At 33.8% G+C, this 13,420-nt stretch overlaps 1 protein-coding gene across 1 annotated transcript; it reads right to left on the bottom strand.

Annotated features, from left to right (window-relative positions):
* Positions 1–8,452: 8,452 nt before the first annotated feature.
* On the bottom strand, positions 8,453–8,797 carry LOC114374297. Its single transcript, XM_028331928.1, has one exon. The coding sequence runs from the start codon at positions 8,795–8,797 to the stop codon at positions 8,453–8,455; it is 345 nt and encodes a 114-aa protein (XP_028187729.1).
* Between the last annotated feature and the right edge of the window lie 4,623 nt (positions 8,798–13,420).

The following is a 13,420-nucleotide window of genomic DNA, read 5'->3' on the forward strand; positions in this document are numbered from 1 at the left end:
GTTCAAAAAAATATTAATTATGAGTGAATCAGGAAGGTAGGAATACCAAAGGTCACCGCCATTGTGTACTAAGCAGGAAAATCTCCTGCAAATCATGATTCCTTGTTAGCTCAGCTAAGTTGCAAGCCTAATAAAATCCTTAGTGATCCGTATTATGTGTGTGCAATTGCATTGTTTAGATGATGTGCGAATTTGAGATTTATAATTCCAATTAGTTTAAATGATAGCCACTAGCTAAAACAATTGTGTGATGAGTGAAACACTAGCCTTGTGAGAAGTGAAGCATGGTTAAACTTCTTTAATACTTATCATGCTTGCTAACCTTTTCACTCTCTGAGTGTATTTTTTGCATGATTCCTTCATGAAACCATGACTTGCCTGAACTTAAGAATTGGAAACTGAACTTGTTGAAAGATATGCAATTATCTCAGTTGTTGTGATTGGTTACAACTTAAACATTGTCATTGATCTAACTTGGTATAGTGTTAGTTTACTTTTGTTTGAGACAAACAAAGCTTTAAATTTAGGAGAGTTTGATAAGTGTTATACGTCATTTGTATATTAAAATCACATAGCAATTATTTAAATTACTTCTCTTTTATTGCTTATTTTGTGCTCAAACAATAGTGATGCAATCCTACCTCCCAAGGGCATTGGATAGAAGATTCCAAGAAGATTGGGCCAGAGATGCAAGAGAAGGACCTAGGGTTCTCATGAGCCTTAGGGTAAATTTCGGGCCCATGGGCTAAGTATGAGCCCACTTATCTTTGTAGATATTAGATTAAGGTTTCATTAATTTTTAGCCTTGTATTTAGGGCTCCATAATGTAGGTAGGGTACCCTAGAATTGTAGGATTTTTCACCCTTTGTATTTTAGGGCACCTAGACTATAGTTTTTGTATTAAGGGTAGTTTTGTAATTTCACATGCATTAAATCAATATTTGATGTGTGTGTTGGGAAATAAATTTAATTGCATTGGGAGAAACCCAATCCAATTACATTTTAGAGGGGGAGGTGAGCATTTGCTTGCTGCACCTCATTGCCACATCATATAGTCACACTTTGTGCATGTCCTTCATGCTTTACATGCCTCATGACACCTAAGCACATTTAGTAGAGAATCTTAGACTTGATCTTGGATTAGTGGACTGAACCATAGCTAAAATTCACTAATATAATTAGTGAAATTTTGGCTCCAAAATTTGGCTCCACAAATTCAATTTCAAATTCAAGTGAAATTTGAATAGAAATTCAAATTTCCCTCCAATTTTGTGTGACACTTAGACTATAAATAGAGACATTGTGTGTGCATTTTTTTAACTTTGATCATTTGAGAATTACACTTCAAAGTTCAAACTTCTTTTGAGGCACACAATTTTGTGCTCCTTCTCTCCTTCTCCCTCCACTCATATTCTCCTACCTTCAAGTTCTTATCCATGACTTCCTATGATGGTGAGCTTCTTCTTGACTCATCTTCTCCTCAAAGTGACGTCTCCTCTCAACTCTTCTTCTTCTCCATTCTGCTGCCATTAAAATTCAAGAAGCAAATGACTCCAGTGATGAAGAAGATCCAAGGCCTACAAACTCCAATGGAGCTACATCAAAGAGGATATTGATTTTCGATATGGTAGACAAGCTCAGAGCATATTATCAAGTTTAGAAGAAAGCATTGGGAGGATTGATGCTTTTCTCTCATTTGAGAGGGCATTTGTCCATGAGGATCGGATGTGGTCTGTGCCTCCTTAGACTCGTCTAAGTGTTGATGTGTTGGTGGACTTGGAAAATGTTAAAGGAGAGAAATAAAAAAATGTGAATTCCAAGAAACTTAAGAAGATTAGCTCCATTTCAAAAGGTAATTGTGTAAATAAGGGGCCATGGATTGGCCTGTTTCAGTGGGTAGTAGACAAAGTGACTATATTGATTTTCCTTTTTGTTTTTGACACTACTTGCCATCACTCTTGGTTGTCCTCTACAATCGGAATGTTTTTACCTTTAGATGGATTCTCGTCGTCGAAATCATTAGAAAACCTGTTTTTCCCTCCTCCTTGTCTCTCAAGCACTACCCCCAGTGTTTCTCCTTGACTCTCTCTTTAACATAATGAAACTTGTACCACAAAACACTAGTGCCCTGATAACATTAAAAATATTGATTGCTATAATAATTCAAGATAAATATTGATCTCTCACCATATCAGTATAATTAGCTTTTCTCTCTTCTTCTTGACCTCCAAAATAAGCATGATACTTATCCTACATGAACCATAAGTTTTATACACTATCAGTCGTTGAATGTATATATTTTTTCCCTGTAAAACACAATTAGTTGCCTACATATAATAAGCTAACAAGTTTGGCAATATATTTCCCACTTTTCATGGTTTCACTACCAATGAAATTGTCAACAAGTAACGTCCCATTGCAACACAAAATAGTCCAAATTATGAATAGTGCAAAGGTAAAAAAAAAAACTTAAATATGATTCTAGTTCTTGTAAACTTACCTTTATTTTAATTTTAATTTTTTAATTTTTTTTCATTTTTAATTTTTACAAGTTTATTTTTTTCAATTGTAGTCTTTAAATCACGAGCTTTCAAAGATTAAAAATAAAAAAGTAAAATCTTAAAAGGATTAAAATTAAAAAAAAATACAAAATCACGCAAACTAAACATGAAATTAGTCCATGTTCGCAAAGCAGAGGACCAACGCATTTATGCTCACGCATGACATCAAGGTGGCACTAAGGCCCAAAGTTGCGGAGGAGACTGGATTGGTCCAAGCCAGGAAATGGCCAGTGTTGTCAAATGCCTAATGGAAGGCCAGGAAGGGAAGAAGCTTCATTACCGAATCAAGGATCTCAAGGAGGTTGCGGCTAAGGTTCTCTCTCCACATGGTTCCTCTACCGACCATATCTCCAATTTGCTTCTCAAGTGGACCAACAAACCACCATCTCTACTAGTAACTAATTAAACCAGTACTAGCTTCTTCTTCTTCCTGTAATTTTATTATTTGCACTTATAAAATGTTGTTGTATTTATTTTATTTGGGATGATGACGAAGGTTTGGTTTGGTTCCATCTTTGTGTTTGTTTACCCTGAACCAAAAGAGTGGTGTAAAATTGAAATCCACGTGGTGTTTGTTACACACTTTAGTGTCATGTTGGATAGTCTACGTGACACTAAAATTGCCAACAATGCACTTCACTAACGACGTTACTTTCAAATTTAACGGCAAGGACTATTTTGCAAGACTTATGCAAAGATATGGACTATATTTTACATTTCAAAAAGATAGGAACTAATTTGCAAAATGGGTACAAAGACAGGGACCAAAATGCCTATTCACTCAAAAAGTAGGCTTTTAACAGTTTTTTAGACTTTCAACATTAGTTATGAACCAATGTTAAAACTATTATCGTTAAAAGTATCAATTTTAACATCGATTATTAAAATCGATGTTAAAATCTAGTATACAACATCAATTATTCCTTAATTGATGTTGTTTAATAAGAAATATACAAAAAATGCAAAAAATACAATAACAACATTGGTTATAGGAAAAACCGATATGGATAAAACACTTTCTACATCGGTTTTGGTAAAAACCAATGTAGAAAAGACATTTTCTACATAGATTTTATCTAAACCAATGTTGTATAGTAATTACAACATTGGTTTTGTCTGAAACCGATGTAGAAAGCATCTTTTTCACATTAGTTTTTCCTACAACCAATGTTGTATAGTCACTTTCTAAATCATTTATTATATAACCTATGTAGAATGTCATATTTTTTTTTAAAAAAAAATATGGCCTATTCTATCTAATAAAAGCTTAAACAATAAAGACACCATGTGTACTCAACTAATGTCAATATATAGTTAATACCAGGTAGTCAACTATTGTAGAGTTAATACATCACATAGTACAATAATGACATAAAGTCAATAAAATAACAAATATGCTAGCAAAAAGTTTAAATATGGGCAGATACCACACTGGAACAACCTTAATTTTCTCCACTAAATATGTTTAGGTGTCATGAGACATGTAAAGCATGAAGGACATGCACAAAGTGTGACTATATGATGTGACAATGAGATGTAGCAAGCAAATGCTTACCTTCCCCTTAGGATGGTCCAAAATATAATTAGATTGGACTTCTTCCAATTCAATTAAGTTTCTCTCCCAACACACACACACACACACATCAAATAGTGCACTTAATACATGCAAAATTACAAAACTACCCCTGATACAAAAATTAGTCTAGGTGCCCTAAAATACAAGGGTTGAAAAATCCTACATTACTAGGGTATCCTCCCTACACTATGGAGCCCTAAATACAAGGCTAAAAAATAATGAAACATTAATCTAATATGTACAAAGATAATTGGGTTCATATTTAATCCATGGGCCCTAAATCTACCTTAAGATTCATGAGAACCTTATGGTCTTCTCTTACATCTCTGGCCTAAACTTCTTGGAGCCTTCTATCCAATATCCTTGGAAGTTAGGATTGCATCAATCTTGGTCCTCACTGCTACTGTCACGGGAAGTTTCCCAATCTAAATCAGTCATGCGAGCATCCATCAATACGATGTCTGTCATAATGTGTTCATGGTACCATCAATAAAATAATTCCAATAAAATGGAAACATCCAAATAATTAGATAGCAATAAGGTGACAACATTTTTTACTTATATCATCCTAATTCACGAGGAAAGAAAAAAATGAGGTTTCAACTTGGATAAATTAATGAACTCTAAAGGGACCATTCCGTTTAGACTAAAAATAACACTAGAAAAATGATAACTAATAATTATATGAACATTAGTTCCGTACATATAAAGATGCGCGCAAGTTACACATTGTTCTTTAATAATAATTCTTTCTAACAAGCAACATTTTTAATCAAAAACTGTTTAATCCATATGGATTTTCAAAAGCTAGTAAACTACACAATGCTAATATCCAACAGGAATTTCAGCAAGAACTTCTTCAATCAAATTCACTAGCTATTCAGACAGAGAAATGCCTATGAAGTAATAATGTAATGCACCCAATTTTTTACCATCCACGGTCCACCGAAAAATTAATAATTTCTAGTAATCAAATAAACCTCAACTTTATTGCTTTTCTATGTTTGTCCAAAATAAACAAATAAAATCAGTGGTTGTTCACACTTCACAGTTCAGGCAAGTTAATCATTTTCTCAGGCTCTAACTAAGTCTAGTATTAAGAAAAGGACAATTCATGATCTTATGGACATGGTTGCTTCATGACTACAACAGCACACCCTGGATGCTTGGCACAATAATCACTTATACTTCCAATAAGTGCCCTACAATTAAGGAGGTTATTTTCAATCATATATTACTTAAATTAAAAATGAAGGGTGCCTGCAGCAAGCGATCCACAAGTTTTTTAATTAGCTACCTCCTAAAAAATCCATAACCATGAGTTCCCAGGACCAAGGTATCAACCTCAAGTTTCTGAACTGCACTGCATATCAAAAGGGGGAACCATGAGGGGTTGATGGGCTCTGCCAAAGAGGATTCAGTACCAACCTTTGCATTTCAAAATGGGAAACCACAAAAAAGTTTCCAGGAGAACCGATGCACACACATTTATTTATATTAACAAGCATAACCAAAATTTAATAAGAAAAAAAATGTTATACACTAACTGTATAAAATAATTATTTTATAATGTTATTCAATCACAAACTACTATATATGATAAATTTATTGGCTATCATGATAATAATTTTAAAAAGCATACCTATAATAATTTATAATTAGATGACAATGTGATTTTACCATGTAATTTTATAGTCACTCTAAACTCATTTAATAATGTTGTATTGTGAAAAAGTCTAATTTCATAGTATATTATATGTTCCACTTGTTGCATTTGTATTTTAGGCTATCACGAGTATATATGAAAGGCATCAAGATATGTTTGCCTACAGCCAAAAGCCAATTGAAAAGCAATAAAAGATTTAACTGTTTCAAGTAAAAAATGATACAAATTAAATATGAAAATGAAACTACTTGTGCATCTAACACTAATGCACTTAGAACAGACTCTCTGTATTGGATGACCAGTTCAATAAAGGCACATTACCTACCTATTTCAGATTCAAACGGGCAAGCCAATCAAAAGTAATTTACGACCAATTGAACTGTCCTCTTCCATTGATGAGCAGAGTCTAAAAAAAGTGGAAATTACAACCATTTAATTCTTTTATCATTTAACAAAAAAGAAAAACAGTAGGGAGTGAAGATTAAAGAAGCCCTATATTATAAAAATTCATTACCACTTTGCGCAGACGGGCCACATGTTCAAGTAAAAATTATTCAATAAAATCTTGTTTGCATTTGTCAAAATTTAAGAGTTTTTATTGAACGAGCTAAAGTAGTATGCAGAACAAGCTAAAGTAGTAATAACTACATATGCTTGCATCTTATTTCAATACATAATTAAGCTATGAAAAGGATTTTATCACTGATGGCATACTTGTGTCCAGATTCTGAATGGCATTTGAAGGTTTTATGCATAATACCAAGATAGTTTAAATACATTTCTGCCTCCATTTTAAGTGCAGTCAAATCAACGATACCCTACTAGTATATGCAGTTCATTTTTTAAGACTTCAAAGCATATTTTAAAATGTAATACGTATCTGCATTAAGAAATAAGTAATTATATTTGAAAGGAAAGTATAAATTCTAGAAATATCGTGCAAACATATTAACTAATCTCTTATGAAATCTTGTTTGAATTTGTCAAAATTTAAGAGTTTTTATTGAACGAGCTAAAGTAGTATGCAGAACAAGCTAAAGTAGTAATAACTGTTGGTTTTGTGGAGGAAATTATAAAAAATAGAGGAGAGAAGAGAAACAATACGTATGCGGAGGAAATAGAATTATTCTATTTTAATTCAAATTGTTCTCAGCAGCGATACAATAAATAACAAAAGATAAACTGATTAGATAACAAGATATTAGCAAAACAGAATATTAAAACTAACTTGCTCCTTAAAGATAGGAACCACTTATTGACTAGGCTAATCCATTAAAACTAACTTACTCCTAAAATATAGGAAACCAACTTATTTACTAAATCCTATTTTAAAAACTGAAAAATAAAATATTATGCAGTTACAAAAGTATATCTTCAACACTCCTCCTTGCTTTTGGAACTGCAAACTCCAATTCTTTGCCTTAAGAGTTCAAGTTTGTTGATAGGTAGTGACTTTGTAAACATGTCAGCCAGTTGATCTTTAGACTTGCAGTAAATTAAGTTCACTTCTCCACTTTGTTGCATTTTTATCAAATAATAGACCTTGATATTGAAATGTTTAGTCTTCCCATGACACACGGGATTGTTTGCAATAGCAATGGCTACTTGATTGTCAACAAAAATTCTAGTTTTGTTCTTTTGAGAAAATAGAATGTTTGGCCTTGTTGTAGTGAGATACATTAGACATCCAATCAAGCTCCCATAATATCCTCATCAATGTTATAAACACCTTCTTCCTTGCTAAACTTCTCCTTTTGATTCATTGGTGTGCTAATAGATTTGCATTCCTCCATTTGAAACTTCTTCAAATTTTCTTTTGCATATTTCCTTTTTTTTCATGTTTAGCATTCTTTCAAGATGGCAATGACCAAGTCTCTTGTGCCAGAGTTCCGTGGGTGTGACTTGAGTGAAATAGGTTGTATGCTCCTCCTCTGCTGGATCAAATGAAAAGCTTTTACCTTTCATTTTAACCCTTAGAACTTCTCGGCCAACAATGTCATAGATCAAGCAATGTTGATGTTCAAAGGACACTTTAAATCCCTTTTTAATCAACTGACCTACACTTAGCAAGTTTTGGTCAATGTTAGGTACATAAAGAACATCTGATATTAATTTGATACCTGAACACGTTGAAATTGCAGCAGTTCCTTTTCCTTTTACTGGAATATAACCACCATTCCCAATTCTGACCTTTGAGACATTAGTTGGCTTCAAATCCTTGAATAGAGTCTTATCATATGTCATGTGGTTCGTATAACCACTATCAATCAACCAACTTTCACTTGATTCACTACTCAAGAAGCATGTGGCCACAAACAATTGGTCCTCCTCGTCTTGATTAGCAATCTGAGCTCCCTCATCATGGTGATTTTTGTTGGGGCAGATCACCACTTCATGCCCTATCTGGTTGCACTTGTTACATTTTGCATCTGGTCTCCTCCAACATCTGAAAGGTGCATGACCTTTTTTGCCACAATGCTGACAAGGTGGATAATTTTTCTTTTTATCCTTACCTTTGTTTTGGTTGTTTGCACTATTTTCGCTGCTTGCTGGTTGATTTTTCTTGAAAAAATCATTTTTGCTTTCATCAACTTCATGATGTTTGGCGGGCAAAGCACCTTCGACAACACGATCTTGCCTCATCAACCTTCACTGCTCTTGAGCTTGCAGGGCATGTAGCACTTCTGCCAATGTGATTTTCGACAGATCCTTTGTGTTCTCCAATGAAGCTATAGATGCTTCATACCTCTCCGGCACCGTCACCAAAATTTTCTCTATGATTCTCGAATTAGCAAAATCACTTCCCAACAACTTTATCTTGTTGGCAATACCCAACAATTTGTTTGAGTGTTCTTTGATTGTCTCTGACTCTTCCATCCTTTGAAGCTCAAATTCCCTCCTTAAATTCAGCACTTGCATGCTTCGTATTCTATCATCTCCAGCGTATTCCTCTTTCAGATAATCCCAGATTTCTTTGGGTGATTTAAGAGTCATGATTCTGATGAATATCATTTGTGAAACACCAGTGAACAAACATGACCTCGCCTTTGCCTTCTTCATCTTTCTTTCTTTGTGATTTTTAATTTGGGCCATGGTGGGATTTTCAGGCAACGGATATATTTCATAATCCTCTTCCACAGCATCCCACAAATCCAAAGACTCCGTGTAGGATTGCATTTTCATTTCCCAAAGATCATAATTCTCTCCATCAAAGATTGGAAGAGTTATGTGGGAAAAACTTGCTTCACCTTCCATGGTACAGGTCCCGTAAGAATAAGACTCTAATACCAATTGTTGGTTTTGTGGAGGAAATTATAAAAAACAGAGGAGAGAAGAGAGACAATACGTATGCGGAGGAAATAGAATTATTCTATTCTAATTCAAATTGTTCTCAGCAGCGATACAATAAATAGCAAAAGATAAACTAATTAGATAACAAGATATTAGCAAAATAGAATATTAAAACTAACTTGCTCCTTAAAGATAGGAACCACTTATTGACTAGGCTAATCCATTAAAGTTGACTTACTCCTAAAATATAGGAAACCAACTTATTTACTAAATACTATTTTAAAAACTGAAAAATAAAATATTATGCAGTTACAAAAGTATATCTTCAACAATAACTACATATGCTTGCATCTTATTTCAATACATAATTAAGCTATGAAAAGGATTTTATCACTGATGGCATACTTGTGTCCAGATTCTGAATGGCATTTGAAGGTTTTATGCATAATACCAAGATAGTTTAAATACATTTCTGCCTCCATTTTAAGTGCAGTCAAATCAATGATACCCTACTAGTATATGCAGTTCATTTTTTAAGACTTCAAAGCATATTTTAAAATGTAATACGTATCAGCATTAGGAAATAAGTAATTATATTTGAAAGGAAAGTATAAATTCTAGAAATATCGTGCAAACATATTAACTAATCTCTTATGAACTAATCCAAGAAGCAGATAGACTACAAATTATGTGATTATCCCTTGGCCTCTTGAAAAGAGGACCTGCTTACAAAATCAATATACAGTATTATAAATACATTTAATGTGCACTATACTGTATGATCACAAATCACAAGAAAGCCTAAAAATGCATAAATAGAGGTCATAATTGTTTGGAATATACCCAGACCAGAATTATAAGTTATGAAACCAAACTAAAGAAAAGAAATACACAAACATTAAAGAAACTTCTAGAATGCGATTAAGCTACACTAATAGGCAAAACATTATGTAGCATATGGTTTTGTTTGGTTAAATTGTAACAATTAAATTCAATAAAGATCTGAAATGTGTGTCATAGAAATCAAACAAACCCATAAACTGTAACAATTAAATTCAATAAAACAATGCATTAGAGAAAACAACTACGCCACCTTTTCCTACGATCGTCATCATCGCCTCACCACTCTCTTCTCTTCCTCCCTCGTCCACCATAACACCCCTGGAAAAGCCGCACACTAGAAACACACTTGAAGAGAAGTTTCTGCGAGCAGATCCATCGTCACCGCAACAGATCTGGCACCACCACATCAGTATCCACACCACCAGCATAGATCCAGTGCCGCCAACCACAGATCCAGTGCGGTTTTGTGAATATCTGATGCAGCATCAATATCTTTTCTCTGACGCCCTATGATGCTATCTCTTCGTTGCTTTAAGGTAGTCATAGAGGCTTCTGAATCTAAGATAGTGACGCACTACGACCTTGTTGTCTTCTCTCTCAGAGCGAGACAGTCTATGGACCTGAGTCCATTTATCCACCCCTATACGCGGCGAGACTTGCTTTGAGTCACCGAGTCAACTCAACGAGCAAGTGATCCAACTTGGAGCATTGATCTTGGAGCTCGAGAGAGAAGGTGGGAGCCAAGGCTAGGGCATGTTGTGTGTGGAACTTGTGGTCGAGGAAGGAGAGTGCGAAGGGAGGGAGGTGAAAGGGCGGCGGCGGCGGCGTTTGGAGTCACTCCATTGTGAAAATTGAATTTTGGTGATTCTTGAAGGTTTTTCGTTATTGTGTGCGGCTATTCTTTGATAAAATACATTATTGAAGATGCTCTCGAAGGGGGACGAACTATACAGGAGCACTACAACTTTAAAATAAAATTAAATTGGACACATGATTAAAGCTCAATCCCTAATTTAAATTACATTATTGAAGATGCTCTCGAAGGGGGGACGAACTATCCACGAGCACTACAACTTTAAAATAAAATTAGGTTTAATTACCCATGTAGTCTCTATAGTTTCCTAACTTATCCATTTTAGTCTCTATAGTTAATAAGTGATTTTTTTAGTCCCTGTAGTTTACCTTTTAATTTCCAATAGGTCCTTACCGTTAAAATTGTTTAACACCATTAAATTATTGTTGCGAGGACCTTGGCTCTTCTCTGATATGTTTGCCAGGACTTCAGATTTCGTTGCTTTTCTCGCACCGCACCCACGCAGAAACACGCGGAGTAGGGTTCAAGTACTTGCTCACGTACTTGGTCTCTTAGGGAAAATCTGTTTCTTCCATTGTTGATATCTTCGACGTCGACGAACAAAGCATTCTTGAAGCCAACGAGCTTTCTGCTACCTCCGTTATTTTCTACTTCACGTCGATTTCGGTTCCTTTGAAAATAGAGCCACCGGTTGGACTACAGAGAGCAGTGACTCCCTCGGAGGATTCTCGGTCGCCGCCGCCACCGCGTTCTGCTCCAGCGGAGGACGGAGATTCTGACTCTTCCAAGAAATGGGTTATTGTTGGAATCATGGTTGGGGTTGTTGTGTTGCTTATTTTAAGTGTTGCCCTGTTTATTCTCTATTTCTATCAACTACGACAGGTGGAACACCTACCGCCGCCGCTGCCAAAGGCTTTCTCGGGTTCTGCCACCATGGAGATGACTATTTCGACGACGCATTCTTGGTCTATTTCTTCTGAAGGGGTTTGTTACACGATTGAGTCGTTGAGTGTGTTCAAGTTTGAGGAGTTGCAAAAGGCAACGGGGTTCTTCAGTGAAGAGAACAAGATCATGGGTTCTGTTTATAAGGCTTCTTTCAAGGGTGATTATGCTATGATTGAAGTTCTCAATCCTCCACATTGGATTGGGATCCATCTGACGAGCTTGAATGGTCTACATCTGTTAGCCAAATCTCTGACAGCAGATAGATGATGATGAGCTTGGCATTGTGTTATTGCTGCCCAATTGCTTCAACGGAATAAGAGATTCTTTGATCTTGTGTTTGTAAAGTTTTCTTTTGGCCTCGTTTTGTATCATATGGATTGATTGACGGCTACTACTACAAATTGAAGTTCACACTTACACATTTCAACATGTTATTCTTTAAGATAATTAATGATCCAACAAATGATATTATATCATTCGTGAGTGATATCAAATGCCAATACATAGAAGAGTCAAGGTCCTAGTAACAATAATTTAACGATGTTAAATAATTTTAACGGTAGGGATCTATTGGGAATTAAAAGGTAAACTTCAAGGACTAAAAAAATCACTTATTAATTATAGGGACTAAAATGGATAAATTTAAAAATTATAGGGACTAAATGGGTAATTAAACTATAAAATTAAATTGGACACATGACTAAAGCTCAATCCCTAATTTAATTTAATGGTTAAAAATTTATTAATTGAAAACTCTATAGTTATTTTTAATTAATTGGAGAGGGTCCGAATCCATCAATAGTAACTATTTTTTACACAATTTCACTTTCTTTTTTATTATTGAATACATTATAGTCATTTACACTTTATTTCTTATTGTAAGGGTATAATCTTTTACATTGACCCAAGTTATGGTCAATAAAATATTTTATTGCGTTAATAAGAAAAATATCATCAATAAAAGGCTAATAAGATTATAGATTATTAAGACTACTAATACTTAATAATCCCAATTATTAAGGTAATAGTAAACTGAAAATAATTATTATATAAATTAGTAGTCTTAATATTTATCAAATGCTAATAAGATATAATTGCTTAAATGATTTGCTTATCTTAAATTTAAGAGTTCTACAATGTCATATATATTTAATAACTGTACGAAATAATTTACTTCAATGCTAAGATTGTTCAAAAGTTACATTAAATTTTGGATTTTTTTGTAATAATCAATTAAGTAATAATTGTTTATATAAGTTACTCATTTAGTAACACATTATCAAGTCTTTAATTTCAATAAAATATTTTTTAAACAACTCACTTAAGCATCGTGTTAGAGATGCTCCAAGAGTATCTACAATGTATGATTATTTAAATAAGTTGTTTATCTTAAATATGTGACCCTAGAATGTCAAATAGATTTAAGAATTTCACCTAAAAATTTACTGCAATGATAAAGTTGTTAGAGTAACTACTTATTAGTTGCATTGGTATTTAATCAATGAAAGATATTTTTTTTAAGAATGCTAAACATAGGTACTTATTAGTTGCATTGATGGATAAATATAAATTAGTGAATTGTAATTTAAAAACTTGAATAATATATATCATTTATTTATTCAGTTAAAAATATATATTAAATTAGAAAAATAAAGGTAAATCTAATCAATGAAAGATAAAACAAGTAACAATTCTAAAAATATGTTCTTCTTAATGTATTAATG

Source organism: Glycine soja, chromosome 2 (assembly GCF_004193775.1).
Source record: "Glycine soja cultivar W05 chromosome 2, ASM419377v2, whole genome shotgun sequence".
NCBI classification, from domain to species: Eukaryota; Viridiplantae; Streptophyta; class Magnoliopsida; order Fabales; family Fabaceae; genus Glycine; species Glycine soja.

What these genes read in the sequence shown, in the direction of transcription:
- LOC114374297 (XM_028331928.1), bottom strand. Translation starts at nt 8,797, where the DNA reads ATGACTCTTAAATCACCCAAAGAAATCTGGGATTATCTGAAAGAGGAA.